The sequence below is a fragment of the Hydra vulgaris genome, chromosome 04 (genome assembly GCF_038396675.1).
Source record: "Hydra vulgaris chromosome 04, alternate assembly HydraT2T_AEP".
NCBI classification, from domain to species: domain Eukaryota; kingdom Metazoa; phylum Cnidaria; class Hydrozoa; order Anthoathecata; family Hydridae; genus Hydra; species Hydra vulgaris.
This window is the reverse complement of record NC_088923.1, coordinates 47,320,001-47,341,400: the sequence shown is the minus strand read 5'-3', so window position 1 is coordinate 47,341,400 and position 21,400 is coordinate 47,320,001. Positions and strand designations below refer to the sequence as shown.

The 21,400-nt window shown below is 27.9% G+C and overlaps 1 protein-coding gene across 1 annotated transcript in view; it reads left to right on the top strand.

Annotated features, from left to right (window-relative positions):
• LOC101236117 (unconventional myosin-IXb) overlaps positions 1-21,400 on the top strand; it is an 80,783-nt gene that overhangs the window by 39,520 nt on the left and 19,863 nt on the right. The window contains exons 15-19 of the mRNA XM_065796497.1: positions 6,321-6,390; positions 8,344-8,415; positions 8,549-8,587; positions 9,918-9,990; positions 13,707-13,762. Coding sequence (XP_065652569.1) covers positions 6,321-6,390; positions 8,344-8,415; positions 8,549-8,587; positions 9,918-9,990; positions 13,707-13,762 — 310 coding nt within the window. The remainder of the gene's footprint in view (positions 1-6,320; positions 6,391-8,343; positions 8,416-8,548; positions 8,588-9,917; positions 9,991-13,706; positions 13,763-21,400) is intronic.

Sequence of the window (21,400 nt, the reverse complement as noted above, 5' to 3'; positions counted from 1 at the left end):
CTCTCTATTTGTCAAGGAATGTATGAACTAAAGCTTCTGCCAGCAGGCTTCAGTATGGTGTCAGACACGCATTTATAGATGATGTTTTATATTTTCACAAAGTTTTATGTATCCATATAATTAATTACAATATATGCCAATTTTTGGGTTTTATTGGGTTTTTTTGGGTTTTTTTAAAAATAGCTTTTTTTGCTTAAAAAATGAAAGACATAATACCTATTTTGCATTCAAACTATCTTTAAACATTTAATTTTTTCAAAATAATAATTAAAAACACATGGTAATAGTTATATTTATTTATTGAAAAGAGCTTTTACAAGGAAAATTTAATAAATTGAAAAACTGTAAATAAAATTCTCCTTACATAATTTTACTTTGTTTGATTATTACAATAATTTTCAATTCTTGTCAGCTTTTCAGATGTTTTTGACAGATTTCCAGTTAAACACTTCCTCTGGGATCATCAAGAATAAAACAAATATAAATTACACTTGAATAATAGAAATAGAATTTTTTTCAGAATTTAGATGGTTATACTGAAGTTAAAAACGATTTTTCCTACTACTTACCTAATTATTGATCAGATTTGATATCATCACAGGAACTGCTATCAGCTGCTGAGCTATTGTGAAATGATTTGTAAATCTTCACAAGTTTCATTGCCTTATCTGCACCAAGACGATTCCTGATCTTCGACCAGACAAATCCAAAGGTTGAAAACCATCTCTCAATTGAGGCTGAGCTAGCAGGACAGGAGTGTAGAGAAGCTAGAAAGCTGCAGAAATTGGCAGAAACCTCTTTATCCCTGATTTGAGATCTAGTAACCTTTCCTTTCATGATGTTCCACCATTCTGATGGAGAGATAACCTTCAGTGATTCTGAGAACATTTGCTTGGGGAATACCTCCCTGTCCTTCAAGTTAAACTTGTATAGTAAACCCAAGAAATCAGGGTTCCTGTCCTCTAACCATTGTTCTGCACTGTTTTCATTATCATTATCAATGAAACTTTTGTAATCATCTACATAGCGATGGTCAGTTATATAGGCCAAAATATGAAAGGGTTGTACAGCATCTTGAAATCTCTTCTTTATTGCATCATAGTATATGGCTCTTCATCCTTTATCAATGAATACCAGATTTGAACTGTGTCAGAGAGATGACAAGAATCACTCTGCATCTTGTCTAAGGCAATCCCCAATTTTTTCATTTGACTAAGAAGATGACTTGCCTCACGTTTGATGGCTATATTCTCAATTATACTTCCAAAATTGGCTGGAAAATCTTCCATCTTCTCTCCATAGATCTCCACGTAGAAGTTATAATTTTTCTGGTATGTCTCAATGCAGGCAACTTGAGAGTTCCAGCGTGTTTCATTTGGCAGCTGAGGCATACATCCACCTTTTTCCTTTAACAAACCATTGGCCATATGCACATTTCTAAAATATTTCTGAACTTCCACAACCTGTTTTAGAATTGTTGAAAAAGAATTGCAAATGTCTTTCTGTAGTAAATTCATATAGTGTGCATTACAGCCTTATGTTAACATATCAGGATACTCTTGTTTGATCAGCTCTTTCATTTTCTTCATCTTAGCTTCATTGTCAGTGCAGAAAGCAAATACAAACTTATTATAATCATTTTTTATGCTAACTATAGCTTCATTGATGATTTTGAAGCAGTATTCTGCATTTTTTTTTTCTGATCCTGAGTCAACTATGTTGTACAGATAACTCTTTTTTCCATCATAAAATGAGTGAGCAATTCTGAATACTTGACCATCCATCTTGACAAATTACCAACGTGTCTTTGGTTTTCAGTTCATTCTTTATACCAGCTGACAGATCATCATAGACTTCATTTAATAGATCTCCACCCAATTTCTTTTGGCTTGGTGGGACGTACCCAGAACAAAGAAGAGAGCAAAGTTTCTGAAACTCACATTTTTCCACTGAATTAAAAGACACATTAGAGTTGAAAAAAAACCGGGCAACTTGCTTGTCTATGGCATCTTTCTGATCATTTGATGTTCTAACTACAAAGTTATTTAAGTTACTACTTTTAAACCTTTTTGCTGGTGTGGAGCTGGACATAATAGATCCTTCGGAAATTGAAGTATCTGACTCATTTGAAAAGAGGCTAATATTGCTCATTGAGCTTCCAGGTCTTGGTTCTTGTTCATCAGTGTCCTTCTTTCTCTCTTTACACTTCTCCAAATCAATACGAATTCTTTCAATTTTTCCACTAATCTTCTCTTAACAATGGTCACACTGAACACTATTTTTGTCCCCTTCTATCTCACTGACCTCCTTCCACTCCCATCCTTTCTTCCTTCCACTTCCGAATGGCATTCTTATAAAGATTTTTTTCTGAAAAATACACATTGCATCGAAATATGCAAGTTAAATATACTAAATGCTACACAAATAATAATACTGTTTGAATAAAAGTTTTTTGAGTAATTTGTAAGATAGAACACAGGTCTGACTTTGGTATGGTTGATGAAAACCACTGAGATCACTGAAAGTATATTGTAAAAAATACTAAAACTATTTTTTCAGAAATATTTCAAAAAAATCATGTCTTTTAAAAATTTTGATTCTTATTAAATACTATATTCTGATCATATCCATATCCTCTTTTCAATAATAATTACCTTTTAATTAGTCATAATTATGTTTGAATGTTTTCTGAAATAAATAAATCACAGAAAAAAACCAAGCAAAGAGAATCCTTTAAATAAAATATTATTTTAAAAAAACCCAAAAAAAGTATTTTACTCAAATGTCAAACCACTTGACAATTGAGTAAAAGAATTGAGGAACATATAAATTTACAATAAACTTTTCATATAAAATTTATTCAAAAACTAGTTGCTTTAATGAAAAAGAGTTTTTATTGTAACCAATAAAAACTCTGTTTCAGTATTAGACTACGCCCAAACTTCGCATCAGTTAAAAACCAAAGAAGCATTACACATTATGTGGGAAAAACCTGATCTTAGTAAACAAGTTTTTAATTACATGCTATCATTCCAGCTCTAATCGACGTTTTCTATTACTCTATGACATATTTATTACACTAATTATATATATTTTCCATTATTCTATAGTGTAGTTTTTACAACTTTCATGTTTTCTTTTATATATATATATATATATATATATATATATATATATATATATATATATATATATATATATATATATATATATATATATATATTTATATATATATTTATATATATATATATATATATATATATATATATATATATATATATATATATATATATATATATATATATATATATATACACACACACACACACACACACATTAGGGTGACAAATAAATGCATCAAAACTTTTTTTTTTTCTTATGCTCTTAACCTTTTATTTGGTTCCATTTAATGAAAAAATGATGTTGTGAAATTTTGGATACAATCTGTTGATGTTTAGGGGTTGCTCAGACAAGTTTTCTAAGTTTGCAAGGTTGCTTAAACCCACATTTTTCATATTTATCATTTATCTCTTCTATTCTACTAATTAAGTTGAGAATGTTATCAATATTTTATTATTTGTTAATCTTATGAGTCATTATGCATAATACAAATTGTTATTTTTTTCGGAAAATTAGTAAGTTAAAAATAAAATAAGTTGGCTGGCATTCAGAACACTCAGTGTAATATTTCATCATCTAGTTAAGTTGTTGCATCAGTATTGCACTACTGCTGAAATTATTGCATCATCCTGATATTACAACTGAAATCATTGTCTTGAATGAAAACAAATTAGATATGTTTTCAAAGTTGATTTTTAATAGATGGATTACTAGAAGTCAAAATAAAGTATGGTGTATTGGTCAAGCTGCAACTGTGATCACAGGGAACAAAAGAGAGCTGAGATCTACAGCTGTGATCACAGGGAACAAAGAAGAGCTGAGATCTACAGCTGTGATCACAGGTAACAAAAGAGAGTTGAGATCTACAGCTGTGATCACAGGGAACAAAAGAGAGCTGAGATCTACAGCTGAGATCACAGAAAACAAATTGCCATCTTAAAGATAAGTTTTACAACCTTTTTTTTTTCTTTAAAAATAACAATAATGTAAGAGAAAGGCAGGTCTTGTGACAAATTAGGTTCCAGACTTTTAGCAAAGAGCTAGAATTCCAACAAAGCAATATTATCATGTTACAACACATGCTAAAAAACTTTATCATGTTATAGCACATGTTTAAAAAAATTGAGAAATACAGAAAGCTGAAAAAAAAAAAAAAGGCAACAAAACAGAAACTCAGCAAAGAAATGAAGGTTTCCTCCAGAAATTTAAGAACTATTTGATAGATAGATGACTTTATCCATCATCCGCAAAGAAACTGAAACTGAAAAGAAGTGAAGAAATCGAAAAAAAAAGCAAGTGATTACTCCAGCATTTTGTTCAGCTCTTGATCATTTGAAAATTTCCAATTGTACTGGTTTCTTGGTTTTGTCTACAACTTGTTAAGGGTTAGGTGTCCATTCTAAAATTGAACATTTCTCTACATCATATGAATCTCTTTAATGTGCCTGTATTGAAAATCGTGAATACGAAAAAAGTTATTTCAGAATTTAAACCATAGGCTCCATTAACTGTACATTGGGACAGAAAATTGTTACTCAATTTAAACATCAGAGATAAAAGTCCCAAAACTTGATAGAGGCACTGGTGAACAAATGAATTATGCAACAGAAGAAGCTTTAAAAGATTGGAATGTTTCATATTACAAAATACTCAGTTTTAATACTACTTCAACCAACACAGATCAACATTATCAGATGGTCTTTATTATACACAACCTGTCGACACCATGTTCATGAAGTGATTTTATCCCATGTTTACAAAACTTGTTTTGAATCATTTTCTGGTCTAGGGGTTGTTTCAACAATTTTGTGATTAGTGGACTTCTTAATCATGGGTCTTAACTGATGCAGATCTCAAAGTGTATGGTTCACTTGTATCATTAGCTGTAGAATTAGCTCCAAATAAAAGGAACAATCTTGCAACAATTGCAAAAAATTTTTGCAACTGTCAATAATTTTTTTAAGAAAAACAAATCCAGGTTAAAGCAGAATAACTTTTCGTACTCCTGGTGCTATGCACCAAGTATAATACATGTCAAAAGCACTGTACTCTATTAAAATCTACTTGTTTTTCTATTGATTTCATTTAACGAAAAATGAAGAGAAGAATCTTCTATAATTTTCAATTCTTTCAATTTTGATTTACATCAAATACTGGTTTCGGACTCCCATCTCTTGGGAGAGTATCTACTCCTTGAAATGACTTGACACTGATTAAGAAATTGAATAGTTTCAAAATATTTGACAATGAAGTGGCTAAATCTGCAATAAAAGTCATTGCAAGATATTTATGATATTTAACTAAAGATTGTGAGTCTCTCTTTTTTCAGCAACAATGTTGCTGATGAAAAGGTATAACCAAATTAAAGAAAAAATGTTTATTGCACTTAAAAAGTAACCCAAAAAGACTTTTAGGTTAAAGAAACAATCTGTTTTTAAACCCGGAGTCCTTATGTATAATGGCAGCAAAGACTCCATGACTCTGGGCTAAAAAACTCATATAAAATCTCATGATTTTTATTGTTGCATGTCACTGAACATTTTTAGAGCTCAAGGACACCAGGAACTAGGAAATATAAGAGATTCAAAGCACAGTTCCTTTTGGGATTCCACATTCCTGGTGTCATTTTCTATGCATAAAAGTATTAAATAACTTTATACGGTTAGTATATCTAGTTTTAAATAGTGTTTTGTTTATTCCAAATTGATTGGTTGAAGTTTGACCAGAATGATTGTAACTTAATTGCAATGTTTTTAGTTAAATATTTGTTTGTTAAAGGGCAGGTATAATTATTAAGGCAGTTGCAGTTGGTTTTAGGTGAAATTTTAATGTTGTTAATTAAGTTGTTTATAATATGACGATTGTGTGCATTTAAAATAGATTTTCGGCATGCAGTTGTAACTTATTTTTATCATGTTTCTGTTGAAAATTTTATGGAGCTTGTAATTTATAGGGAAGTATTTGTTGATTAAGGGTAAAAAACTATTTCTTATATTAGTGCTAACATTTTTGCTAAAAGGTTTCTGGCTGTTTTACTAATGTTTTGATTTTACTAATGTACTTTACTAATCATAGTTTAAATAAATTTTTTTGTTACCAGTATTTTTTACTCTTACACACCCACAAATACGCACATACACACACGCGCGCACACACACAAATGCATATCAGCAAATACATGTATCCTATATTTTTGACAGATTCAACAGATGCATTAATTAGTACTCTTTTTACATCAACAATATCAAAATCAGGACAACTATTATACAAGTAAGTTTTTTTGATATTTTATAATTTCAGCTAATTAAAAATCACATGGTTGTTTGTGTTATTTTTTTATTTTTTTTATTTTTTTTTTATTGTTTTAGATTGTTTTGAATTTTTTTTTTACATTATTTATCATTCACTCATTATATCATTACATTAGTAAAGTTTAATTATGTATCTAAACTTAATTAATGTAGTATCATTAATTAAGTTTAACCATGGTTAAAATAACTAAATAAGTTTAACCATGGTAACAATATTATCACCATGCTTATACTAGCAATAACATGCAATATCTATTTGATTCTTAAAATGGACTTTAATTGACAGTAGTCAAAAAAAGCATAAAAAGTCAGTCTTTTTCAATCCGTCTTATATTTTAATTAAAAAAATTTAGATTAACGTAAAGCATTTTTTAATAAAACTTAAACCTTAAGATTGTTATACATAGATGCAACTCAATCCACATTACAGTGGATTGAGTTGCTTTGCTGTGATATAAAGAATGCATTTGTGCTAAGTTTAAACTAACATGAGAAAAGTTAAGAGTACTAAAGGGGTGTAAATGGAAACAAAATTATTATATATACAATATATACAATATACATGCAAACATATACATGCATATTATATATACAATATACATGCAAACAAACAACATATGACGTTTGTTTAGGTAAACAAACAAATATGATGTTCATTGCGTTTAAACAAGCTTGATATTTATAGTGCGTAAACAAACATCCAATCAAACACATTAGATATTTATTGTTTGTCAACAAACACACTCACATTTTATCATGTGTAAACAGACACACTAAATACTTATTGTGTGGCAGATCTTTCATAAAAATTTAAAGTATTATAAAAACCAGAATACAGAACAGTATTTAGATTAAGAGTAATCTTAACTTTTTAATAGCAGCCAACTGTAGAACCGATGAAATTAATCAAACTGTAAAAACAATGAAATTAATCAAACTGTAGAACCAATGAAATTAATCCAACTGTAGAACCAATGAAATTAATCAAACTGTAGAACCAATGAAATAAATCAAAGATTTATAGGCTCTGACTCACAAAAATACAACTGAATCACCCAACATCAGAAGAGTTCTAATGAACGAGCGATCTGCTTTACAAACAACACATTGTGCCAAAGACAGTAAAAAAGAACAAAGGTGGAAGTTAAAAGCTTTGAAAGGTGAGAAAAATATGACAAAAACTTTGCTCCATTGGTAAGAATTTATTTTGATGGCACTTTGTATGCCAATAAAAAAGGATCTACTAATTCCAACATCATTTTTATAAAATTTAATTTGTAGTCTGATATTATATTTTCTATTGTTATTTTTGTCATCTAGTGTTATATTTATCTAAAAGTTATAAAAAAAATATTTTTTGATACTTTTCAAACTAGAAAGTAATAACGAAAAAAAAACTTGGTGCAAACTGATGGTTCTGATATTTGTTAAAAACTGCAAAATGATGGTGCTGATGTTTATTAAATCAGTAGATAACGTAGAATAATTTAGCAGCAATAATTTTAACATTCAAAATTTTAATTTTAAAAATTTGTTTTTGTCTAAGTTAAGTTACAAAAATCGAAGTTTAAAGTTAAGGATTAAAATGTCTGCTCTGTTGAAAAGCTGTTGTTTGCTTGCATAGTAAAAAAAGCCAAAACCAAAAGAAATTTGTTTATTAAACCAAAGCAACAAATGGGTGCAACAAAGCAACAAATGGGTGCAAAAAAGCAACAAATGGATGCAAAAAAGTAGCAAATGCTTTTTTGCTTCTTGCCTTTTTAATATTTTTTAATTAATATTTTTTAAAGATAATTAAATGATATAATAATATATTTAACAATTTATTTAAAAGAAAATTTTAAATTACTTTGGTCTTTTTTTTTTAATTGTTCAAATGTTTTTTTAATTTTATTTTCATGTAATTAATTAGATCAGGTTCTGCAAAACAATACCGTTTTCAAGGTGATTTACAAAAGCAATTAGAAAAAAAGAAAAAACACAGGTTAACTATTTTGTTGATATTTCTTTCTTCTGAAAATGGTTTTGACTTGCTCCAAAATAATTTTAAACTTTTATAAAAAAAATAATAAAGATTTACTATATGAAGGTTACTATAAAATCACACTTTTATATAGAATTGAACAGCAACATAAGTTTGGAACAAATAAAGCAAGGTAATTATGTAAATATATTGTAAAAAATTATAAAAGAAACTTAAAATATTTTACAAAAATACTAAATCTGGGTGTTAGTCAGCGTTGTAAAACTGTGTTATAGGTGGTATTCTCAACTGCTTATGATATTAAAGTTCTCGATTTAAAAGTAATAATAATAAAAAAAATTTTAAATTATTTGATTATGAGAATTATTAATAGAAAATTCTAATATAATTTTATTTTTTGATACCAATATCCTAATTTAATAAAACTAAATTATTTAATTATTACTTAATTATTTTAACTATTACAAAACTTATTTTAAATCATTCCGTTCTATAAAATAATTATTGCTTATGTTAAAAATCTCAATTCATATTTGATTAAAAAAACCAACTTCACAGAGAAAACACAAAAAAAGAAATAAACATAAGTTGAATTTGGGAGTATTAAATAATTAAAATCAGTTTTTGGGTTTAATTCAATATTTTGTTGTATATAGTGTTGTTATCTAAAGCATTTTTGGCCCATAGGGTGACAAAAAAAGTTTTTTCAAGGTTACCCCAAAATTGAAAAATGCGTTTAAAAAAATGATACAAAATAATCTTTAGTGCTTAGTATTTAGAAGCAGCATCATAAAAACACATGTAAAACGATATTATAGTATAGTTTTACTTATCTTTAATTATTTTAATTGATTTTAAGTTAGTTTAATTTATGCCATATTGTGTTGTTATTTATATTTGCTCATTCAACATCTTGCTACAGCATCTGTTGACACATGTCAGCGATACCTACATGTCAAAGCATTACCTTATTGTTTAGGATGCTAAAAATTTCTCTTTAAGAGCATAAAGTACACGTGTATTCTATATTCATATTTAAAAAATGAATAAGAAGGGAGTGGGGAAGATAGAACAAGAGTTTTCAATAGAAGGTAAATGCTAAAAGAATTTTCATTCTGGCTAACACCCTAAAAACTTAATTACCGTATAGTAAAATAATTAGTTTTGGTTTTGTTAATTATTTCCCTGTATCCAAAATAATGCACTTAGAATTTTCTAATTGATTCAAAGCTCTATACAATAAAGTTGATATTATAATATTAATATAATACAATTAAAATGTTTATTGTAATAATTACTTAGTTTAATATAATAATAACTTCATTAAACTAACACTTGACACTTAATAAACGTTTAGCACACACATTTACTTTACATTTAATATATTTTAATCTACCTTAACATATATATCTTAATACTTACTTAACATTTTGAACAAATCACATTCTAAACATTTTTTTCATCCAGATTTTAAAATGGTTTTATTTGCTTTATTTGTGTAGTAGAATTAAGTTGAAAAAACACTTGACTGGAATCAAGGAGGTTAAACCAAGCAATTCTGCAGCATTGTTTCGGGTAATAATAATTGATATATTTTTACAATTAGATAAAATGCTTTCACTAAAAAAATTTTAAAGTTTTTATTTTACATTTATTTTTTATAGACATAACATTTTTTGGTCTTTGACAACCTGATACTTCTTGATATACTGTTCAAAAAAAAATAAATAAATAAACTGGAAGTAATTTAGTAGTCTATATAACGACATAATTTTTTAATGAAATTTTTTTATTTCAAAAACTTGATACTGTATTTTGAACAGTATCTGGTTTTTTAAAATATAATTATGAAAATTAAATCATTTTGAAATGTGGTTTTGAAAATGTAAATTTGGTTTTTAAAAGTAAAAATCTGGTTTTTGAAAATGTTATCTGGTTTTTGAAAATGGTTTTAAATTTTTTGACTTTTGTGTGATGAGATGATTGATTTTTATTTTATTTTTAATTTTATTATTGTAATTTACTCCCAACAAGGCTGCAAGCAACCACTAATAAGTTAGGACTTACAGGTTAACAAAGAATACAATTAAAGAGCAAGGAAACCATTAATGAAAAAATTGATAAGTTGTAGGTTGTAAGAATCAGGAAAACATGAAGATGGGAGAAAGCTTAAAAGTTAGCAAATTATGCAAACTGAAAACTCCGAAGAAAGTTCAAAAGAAACTTAGCAGATGCTAACTTTGCAATCAATGGCTTCCATGAAAGGTCAGTAACAGTAATATTTCAAGAAGGCGCAAAGAATAGGACTCTGTGAGAGGGTTATCATTCATTAATATAGGAATGTCAACAGTATTGTGATTGTTGTTTGCAGTAAATAACTGAGTTTTGTTGGAGTTAAAATTCACAAGCCACTGCAAACTCCAATCTGTTACAGAAGTGAGATCAGATCAAAATCGGCTGCCTGTTCTAAGCAATCAAAAAGAGAAATTTTTTTGTCTAGACAGGGGTATAAAGTTGAGTTGTCAGCAAACAGAGCCACTTTAGATGTAAGTTTGCCAGGAAGATATTCTTGTATTTGCAAGTGCAATGGATACATTAAATTCAGATTTTAAATATTATCATTCAAGATTACAACAAAGAACTCAAAAGTACAAGAAACATAAAATGCTATCCAAAATTAGAGAATTATTATTCTTAAATACAAAGTTTTTTTAGTTTTTTTTTTTTTTTTTAATGAAAACTCTGATGATAGTTCTAATAGTGTGAAAATGATTTTGACGATTTTGAAAACATTGATATTTATAAAAAATATATATATGTATGATGATTATGTTATAAAATAAGATGATGATTATGTTATAAAATATAGGTAGTAACAGTGAAACAGAGAGCTACAGCGATGCAGTGGTTAGAGCATTGGACTTTTAATTGGTTAGATTGGAAATAGGGAACAATGTGGCTTTGCACCTATGATAAGACAATATATATATCTATATATATATATATATATATATATATATATATATATATATATATATATATATATATACACAGTTGAAAATAAAACAAAAAATTATTTATATTTTGTATATTAAAACAATAATTCATATTATTTGCTTGTAATTTCATAAATACACACTGAGGCATATTCGTTTAGACGCATCAATTTTTTTCTCTTTGTCTTAATTTTTTTCTATGAATTGTCAACTGATATGCAAGCAAGTTATTATCAAAATAATTTTTGTGTTGTGGGCTAATAAAAATCACACAAAAATTTTCTCCATGTGTCTTTATTAACATGAGAGTATGTTTGATATACAAAAGTACATTTTTTAATTGGAATAAATCTATAGACGCAGTCATATTCTTGACATTAAAAGATGGAAATTAGTAATGCGTATGTCCTCCATTGCACTGAATCACCTCAAAAATTCTTGTCTTTCATTGACTCCACTAGTCGTTGAAGTGTAGTTTGATCCAACTCGGACCATGCTTTAAGGATTTTACACTTTAACTCATTAACAGTTTTAGATTTGGTGTCCGGCTGCTTTAGCGTCATAAACTTTTCTTGATAGCATTACCCACACGTTCTCGATTGGATTTAAGTCCGGGCTACAAGCTGGCCATTCGAGAACCGGAATGTTGTGGTCTTTAAACCATTTCATAGAATGCCTAGATGTGTGAATTGCAGCATTATCTTGCTAAAATATGGTATTATCGTCCATGTTTTCATCCATATAAGTTATGAGAACATCATCATACATGTGTATACTTTATCGAGTTCATTTTAGGTAAACCACAACACAGAGTCCGTTTTCCTGAATAAGAAAATCTACCCCAAACCATTAAACTTCCTCCTCCAAAATTTCGTTTTGTTTGTGGGTCATTTATTCCTCTTAGATCATGCCAATAACAACTGTAAGAGTCCGGACCATCTAAATTGAACTTTTTTTCATCTGAAAATATTACTTTTTGCCACTCATGAGTCCAATGCATATGGTTTTTAGCAAACTGTAATCTAGCAATTTTATGGTGTTTTTTTAACATTGGTTTTTGGTGTGGTTTCTTCCACTTTACGTTTGGTGTTGTACGTAGAATATGTGCAACATGTTTATTGGTGACAGGCAATAATAATTTATCCTTTATTTGTGTTGCATTCAATTTATTTTTGGTTGCTTCGAAGCGAATTCGATTAATTTGCCGATTTGTTAATACTTTGTTGCCGTTTGTTGCTTTTTTTACACAGTAATTGTCACCTTTTGCAATGTAGTTTCGTACAACATGGTCAGATCTTCCAATTTTTCTTGCTATTTCTCGTATAGAAAGTGCTGGTGAGATTTCTGAGCCACAATATAAACTAATTTGTATTTTTTCAGCATCTGTAAAATACTTTCCTTTAGGCATTTCGTAATATGCAATAAAAATGATACTGGCAGAGAAAAAAATCAAATTACACTAAAATTAATCAATTTATTTGTGTAAAAGTGATTAAAAATCAATAATTACCGTTATTAACCTGATTGCGTCTATAAATATATTCCAATTTAAAAATGTGCTTTTGTATATCAAACATACTCTCATGTTAATAAAGACACATAGAAAAATTTTTTCTGTGGTTTTTATTAGCCCACAACACAAGAATTATTTTGATAATAACTTGCATGCATATCAGTTTACAATACATAGAAAAAAATCAAGATAAAGAGAAAAAAATTGATGCGTCTAAACGAATATGCCTCAGTGTATACACAGTTGAAAATAAAACAAAAAATTATTTATATTTTGTATATTAAAACAATAATTCATATTATTTGCTTGTAATTTCATAAATACACATGGTATTTGACTTTTTTTTTTGTGAAACTGAAGCGAAATTATAAAAAAATAAATATTTAACAACAATAATAATTTTTTAAGTAAACATTGACAAAAAAATTTTAATAAAAAAATTCCGTAAAAGATCAATTAACAAAAAAGTATTTTTAGTTAAAAAGTTTTAATTGTTATTGAGACCTAACAAGACATACTTTTAAAAAACTTTTCTATCAATGTTAGAGACCCATTAAATGTTCAAAATTATTTTTTGTTCAAAAAAATTTTAAATCCAGTGTTAATTTATAATATGGAAAACATTAAGGTGCATGCTGCCGATATTTTTTTTAAATGTTTTTTTTTTAATAAATCAATATATATATATATATATATATATATATATATATATATATATATATATATATATATATATATATATATATATATATATATATATATATATATATTGATTTATGTAGAGTTCATTGGTTAATTTGATGGAGAAGATATTAGTTAGTGATGCCCATTTTGTAAGGTTTGTCATATTTGTTCTTATTTTGATATTTTTTGTTTTATCATTTATTGTCAAATTTGTTAATGATTTGTTATAAAAAAATTGCATTAAATTTATTATTTTTTAAGAATTTTTACGTATTTATAAATTTTTTATCAAATAATAGTTTTTTGTTAACATTTATAATATTTATAATAGTTTTTAATTTTATTTTTTTAATTTTATTGTACATTTGCATATTTATTTACAAATAGATAGTTGATTTATAACCTGACTGTTTTTATTTCAAGAAATAGTTCATGTCTTATTACATGATCTTTTTCATTTTGGGTTCTCAGAGATTCAGAGAACATTTTAATTTTGGGTTCTCAGAGATTCCATTTATCCAATTAATTTTTTCCAAAGTTTTATTTCATTTTATATCATAATTTATTAATAGATTTGTACTTTTATTTTCTTTGGTTTTTGCTATAAAATCATCCGCCATCATGCTTAGTACTCTTATTAAGCCATCAAAAAAACTCTTTTTGGGTTTTGATAATTGGAAAAAAATTTAGCTTATTAAAGCAATAAGGTCAACAGAGGACAGTATAAAGCTTATAATAAATCTCCTTTATAAGTGAATATTTTCCAAAACTTAACCCTCACTTTATGTATATATCTTCATTTCAGTATGACATCTTCAGTGGTTATAGTATGCAGTATTAAATATTTTATTTAGATATGGTTATAAAAGTTCTAATTATATAAACCAGTACTAACATTTTTTATTTTTCTCCCATCCCAAAGGGCCATCCATATATTACATACACAAAAATCTCCAGATTTTGGACCCCCTTCCTTCCCCCTGTTGTACCTTGTACATTTTCGATCCTCCCCTTTCCCTCCCCCTCCCCCTCCTTCCATTAATACGTACGCTTGGTATGTATAAGACCATTCAAATTATTACCTCTCCCAAGGATAAGGCTATTTGCAAAGAACTTTTCTTCTAATTTGACTCTTAAATCTTATGGCCATGCTCTTCCTGCCATTCCAATTAAACAGATTAACCTGTTTAATTGGAATAATAAATAACCTATAGGTTAGATGTTCAAATTGCTCCAGCTTCCACTGCTAAAGTCATATCTCAATTAAACTCTTCTACGGCTTGTGGTCCATACAACATTCCTGTGATACAAAAGATACAAGTCTTACAACAGTGTTTTCTAGAACTCCTTTCAATTCTCTCTAAACTATTTAATAAGTGCTTGACTGGTTCTTGTTTTCCTACCTTCTGGAAAATACCATCTGTGGTTGGTGAACGTTCTGACCCCTCCAACCATCATCCAATCAGTTATTTCTCTATCATTAGTAAGGTCTTTGAGTCTTTGTTCATTAAATTTTTAACACACCATCTTGAGTCAAATAACTTACTGTCAGACAATTAATATGGAGGCAGAAAGGCAAGAGCTATTGCTTTTACTATAACTAAAACTTCCAATAATGTTTTGCATGCTGGTCTTCTTCGTAAGCTTGCTTCATATGGTATATCTGAAAACAATTTTGAGATTATCAAATTGTTTCTTTCTAATCGCTTTATTAAAGTCATCCTTGAAGACCAACGCTCTTCTTTATTTCCAGTACATTTTGGGGTACTTCAATGTTCTATCCTTAGTCATGCTTTGTTTCTTATCTACATTAATGATTTTCTTAACAGCCTTACATCTAAAGTATTTGCTTACAACTCTAATTTATACTAGGGTCCAGCTCAATTCAATTTATGTTCGGCACCATGCCACCTCAGATTTTGATGATTTTTGGTATACTAACTTAAATTAATGAGAAAATACTTCATTCCAAATTTTAGAGTCTAACTCCTTACGGCTCCAGAGATATGGATACTCATTCCTAATCTATTTTTTGACTATTTTTTTCAGCGCTATCTATTTTTTAATCTAATTGCATAATACAGTTAACTTTAACGTATGAAGTACTTGCTCAATAGTGTTAAATATTTGTACTTAGCTATTTTTTAGGGAGAAGAACTCAAAAATGGTTTCACTAAAAACTAAAAACTTCACAAAACACTAAAAAATTGAAATTTTTATATGAAAATTCAATTTCCAAATGGTGTAACACTTTTTATAAGTTTTCTAATGCTCTGTACACAAAGAAGTGTATCTTGAGATGAAAGATATTTTCAACTAACTACTTCTATACTAAAAGATATGAATTTTAAATTTTTTTCTGTTTCAATATATAACAAACTCCTTATTACAAAAAAAACTGCAAGGGTTTTTTTTTTACTTGATTTATTTGCATTGAAAGTTTTAAAAAAAAAAAGAAAGAAAAATGGTTATTTAATAATAAAAAAAAATTATATACATTTTTTTTTAAGGTTTTAAAATCTCAGGTACAGTGCTAATATATAAACTTGTTTGCATTTCACATTAAAGATTTTTACTTTATACAATCTTTATATTTAATAAAGGATTTTCTATTTACAAATCTTTAAATAACAATTAATTTAAAATTATTTCTTACAGAACAAATAATATAAAAATATAAATGATAAAGAAAGATGTTCAATCGGATTAATAAAAAAAGAAGTTTGTCACAGACAAACATATGTGAAATTCTATGATATTAAGAAAGTTTCAAGTCTCTAGTTTCCAGTCTCTTCCTGATGTAGAAAAAGACTTAATAGCTAGTCATTCTAGCATTCAAAATTGATGAAAGTACAACGGTTTACTTATACCATGAATATGTTTACTTAAAATTTTACTCCACAATCCACATAACTTGCTGCAATCTATTTAATTCACATAATGGAAAAAGAAGAAAAGTTATTAACTTAAAGAAGGTAAGGTATTACTTAATGATGAAACTTTTTTTATTGTAGTTATATATACCTGATTTTTTTACAAAATACTACCTAAAGCTGTAATTATCATTCATGTTTTTAGGAGGATGTACACAAAGTAAGTTACAACTTGCTGGGAAATTGAAAAACATTGGTGTTAATGTTATTCCGGGAGAAAAGATATGTCTATCATTTAAAATTAAACTGATGTCATTTAAGGATGATGGACTAGGAGAACCGACTTGCAGCTAGATTTATGAATATAAAGATAATGAAATAACTATGTTGTTTATTTTATTGTGTCTGAATATAACAAATTGTTTAAAGAAAATTTCAATTCTTTTTTGACAGCTATGAATATAAGTCCTTTCAAAACGCATGCTGTGAATAATCACTTATAATCACTCAAGAGTTGCTCTCGGTAAGAAGAAATTGTTACATGTTCAAAAAACACTCAAGTTAGACATTTCAAGAACTTTAAATCTTGAACAGTTAAGCCAAGAAGATTCCTTCAATAAAATATCTAAGGAAGTTAAATGTAAAGCAAATGACATGAATATACTAATAGGAAAAATAAAATTAAAAATATTAATTTCCAATTGGAATCAAAAAATTCAGTTACTAACACTGGTTCCAAATTCTTGGTCTAACAAATCTATAGAAAAAGAATTTAGTATTACTAATTATATGGTGCAGATATCACGCAAACTGCTGCAGAAAATTTGTATTTTATCTTTCCCTGAAAAATAAAGGAAAGGAAATACCTCAAGAGACAGTAGATAAAATTATTGAAAAGGATTATCTTGAACTTATTGATATGCTTGTAGTAGGGCTAACAAGAATTGCATGATAGTAGGGCTAACATCATTGCCTTTTGTGTCCAGAAGATTTTATATTAAGACATTATCTTGAAAACGATTTATACTCTCAAGAAGATATTGATGAAGATGATGATATTGTATAGATTACAAACAATGGAAGACAACAGACCAATTTGAGATAGTAAGTCTAACAGAAATCAAAAGTAGCTTCATTAATACTCTAATAAATAAGTTACAAAAACTTATGGTTCATTCTTACATTGCAAAAAGTTAAGCTGCTTTTTTAAAGAAATTAGAAATGAATTAAGTTATTTTTCCAAAATAAAATCATAGGAATTAGTTTTTATTACATATCAAATAAGTCAAACAAGATAATCCAAAAGATATGCGACTGCAAAAACATTACCAGGCGGTCGCAGCACAATTTCATTCCAATAAGTAATTAAAAAATTGGAGCTAAAATTGTTTCTGAACAATTAGAGTACTCATTTGTTTTTAATTTTTCAACTGATGAGATTATTAAAGAGTCCTTGTTTAATATAAGCATTAGAGTGTTTGCATGTTTGATATATGATAATAATCCATGGATTGGACTAGTTGAGGATATTGATGTTGAAAATAAAGACTTGCAAGTTAGATTCATGCATCCATCTTACCCTTCAAGGTCATATTGATGGCCTTCTAGAGATGATGTCTGCTGGGTTCCATCAACTTTTTGTTAATGATTAATATTCCAACAGCTATCACAGGAAGACAATACAAAATCAGTGAAATTGATCACCAAAGTATTAAGCCAAGCAAACTTTAAACTAACTTGTTAAAGATTGATAAAACTGTTAAAGATGAAACTGTTAAAGATTGTTAATTCTTATTGCTTTATTTAAATTTTTGTTGCAACAAGTTAATTATTTTCTTTGTAATTTCGATATATTTTAGTTTAGTATTATAAAACTTTAAATGCAAATAAATCTGGTTTATAGAAGAAAATCCTTGCAGTTTTTTTTTATTATGGCATTTGTTTCATATAGAACATTAGAAAAAAATTTCAGAATCATATCTTTTAGGGATCTCAAGATAAACATTTTTTTGTAGAGGGTGTCAAAAAACTTACAAAAAGTTACGTCATTTTGAAATTGAATTTTCATATAGAAGTTTTAATTTTTATAGTGTTTTAGAAACCATTTTTGAGTTCTTCTCTCTAAAAAATAGTTAGGTACAGATTTTCACTGCAATTAGCTTAAAAAACAAATGGGACTAAAAAAAAGTCAAAAAAGATATTGGGACTGAGTATTGATATCTATGAAACCTTAATGAGTCATACATTAAAATTTGGAGTGAAGTTTTCTTTCATCTATTTAAACTTGTATTCCAAAAATCATAAAAATTCAAGATAGCATGGTGCTGAAAATATTTTGGGGGGTTAATTTGAGATGGAATAACCCACTCCTGTCTTGATAAAAAGTCTTCTCTTTATAATCACCAAGAACATGCAGCCAATCTTGAATCTGATCTCACTTCTGAAGCAGATTGGGGCTTGCAGTAGCTTGTGAATTATAACTCCAATAAAACTCTTTACTGCAAACAACTATTGCAATACTGTCGACATTCCTATATTAATGAATGGCAACCTTCTCACTGAGTCCTCTTTTTTACATCTTCTTGAATTATCGTTCACTAATAACCTCTCATGGAAACCATATATACAATCAATTACAGAGTTAGCATCTGCTAAAGTTGCTTCTCTTTACCGTGCTTGCAATTGTCTTACTTCTAATTCCATTCTCTACCTCTACAAATCTCTTATAAGAGATTTGATAAATAAATTTATCTCTATATGGAATATTGTTGTCATATTTAGACTGGTTCTTCTAATGATGTTCTTTCTCTTTTAGACAAGGTCCAAAATTCTATTTTAAGCATAGTTGGACCTATTTTATCTGCCAAGCTTGAGCCTCTTTCCCATCATCATAAAGTTGCATCTCTTTCTCTAGGAACTTTCAAAGGAACTATCATCTCTAGTTTCATCAACTAAAACTCATTCTTGCTTTGTCATTCAGCAAAGTCTTATTTTTTTACTGATCTGTCCCTGCATGCACTAATAATTTTTATTTGTTTAGTTTTTTCCCTTGCACTTCAACCCATTGGAACTCTCTCCCATCTTCATATTTTCCTGACTCATACAACCTACAACTTTTCAAGTCTTCTGTCTTCCATTTCTTTGCTCTTTCACTCTATTCTTATTTTCAGTAACTGCCAACTTAATAGTGGTTGCTTGCAGCTTTGTTGGGAGTGAGTTAGAATTTTTTTAAATATGTTTGTATCACTGTGATGCTAGTGCAATGTGCTGTAGCTGAGGGAAGCAATGTAATAAGTATGAAATGAAAGGTTGACTCAATGATCAGTAAAAGAGAAATAAAGAGGTTTTAAATTTCAGAGAGGTATGTCACAAATACTCTAAAAAAATATTATAATGACAGATGACATACATATTCCAGAAGGTTTAAAAAAAATACGAAGTGAGAAAATACAAAAAAAAGTTATATTTTTTCAAGTAAGCGCCAATCCATGATTAAGTTGTTTTGAACTTATTCAATGAAAACCATGAAAAAGTAAATAGTAAAAGAAAAATATTTATCTTCACATGCTAAGAATAATATCTTCACATGCTAAGAATAATATCTTCACATGCTAAGAATAATATCTTCACATGCTAAGAATAATATCTTCACATGCTAAGGGACATTTTTATTAGTAAAAACATTGGTGTTTATACAGCTGTTAAAAACCTATGCTGAAATCCGAAGATAGTGCAAAGTGATTTAAGCATTCTCTGAAGCAAGTAGTTTTCAATGATAAAAGTAACTTTAAAGTAATAAACAGAAAAAGTAAATTTCTTGTTTAAAAAATTTAGATCAGAAAAGTATAGCAATTGCTTTATTTTACCTAGGTTATAAGGTGTTGGTGGTAGTGTTAGTATTTGGCATTAACTTTAACGAAGTAGACATATGTAACATTTATAAAGGCTGAATCAACCAACACACCTATATAGAGATGCTAGAGAACTGCATGGTTCCATATGTAGACATGCTGATTGATTGAAAAAAGTTTCAACAAGATATTATGTTTGCTCACCAAGCTTGTACAGTCAAAGCATGGATAAAAAAAACAAAGTAGATTTATTGTTGTGGCTAACTCAATTACCAGATTTGCAAACAATTTGGCCATTCGGGCTTGCATTAACAAATTATTATTCTATTCTATAGAAATATTATTCTATAATTATTATAATTATTATTCTATAATTATTATAATTATGACCCAAATAAGTACAATAATGAGCACCATGTTTGTTGTTGTTTTGTTGTTTTAGAATGTCCTTCTTGTCCTTCTTGTCCTTCTTGTCATATTGTTTGATATCAAATCTCCCTAGTATTTATACTGTGTTGCATACGTTTGAGCCATAATGGATTATGTAAAACAAAAGAAAAAATCTTAACTGTTATCGTTTTTAGAAACTCTTGGATAGTAATGACTAAAATTCTTTCTTATTAAACATTTTTGGCTTTATAAATTTCCATTTAGTTTTATAGTAAATATTATTCTCAAACATATATAAATTTTTTTAGTTGGTATGTGAATTTTATAAAACATTAACAATATTAAATCTTCAACAGGCATATGGTATAGCAATTAAAAATATTAATTTTTCAACAAGCATATTTTATAACAAGCACATGGTAAAATTCCCATGATGTGGTCAAGATAACAGCTGGTGATTTTTGAAAAAAAAATCACTAGCTGCAATATACCAATGCTATTATTGTCTGATGAATGCTATTATTGTCTGATGATATGGCGATGTTTAGATGCAATTAGAAAAACAACACAAAAACTAGTTAACAAAGGTGGCTAATGGAGGAAATTTTACAGTTAATTTAAAAGTTAGCGGAGCAGTTAATAAATGGAGACTTAACAGCAGAATTAAATACCATTTAT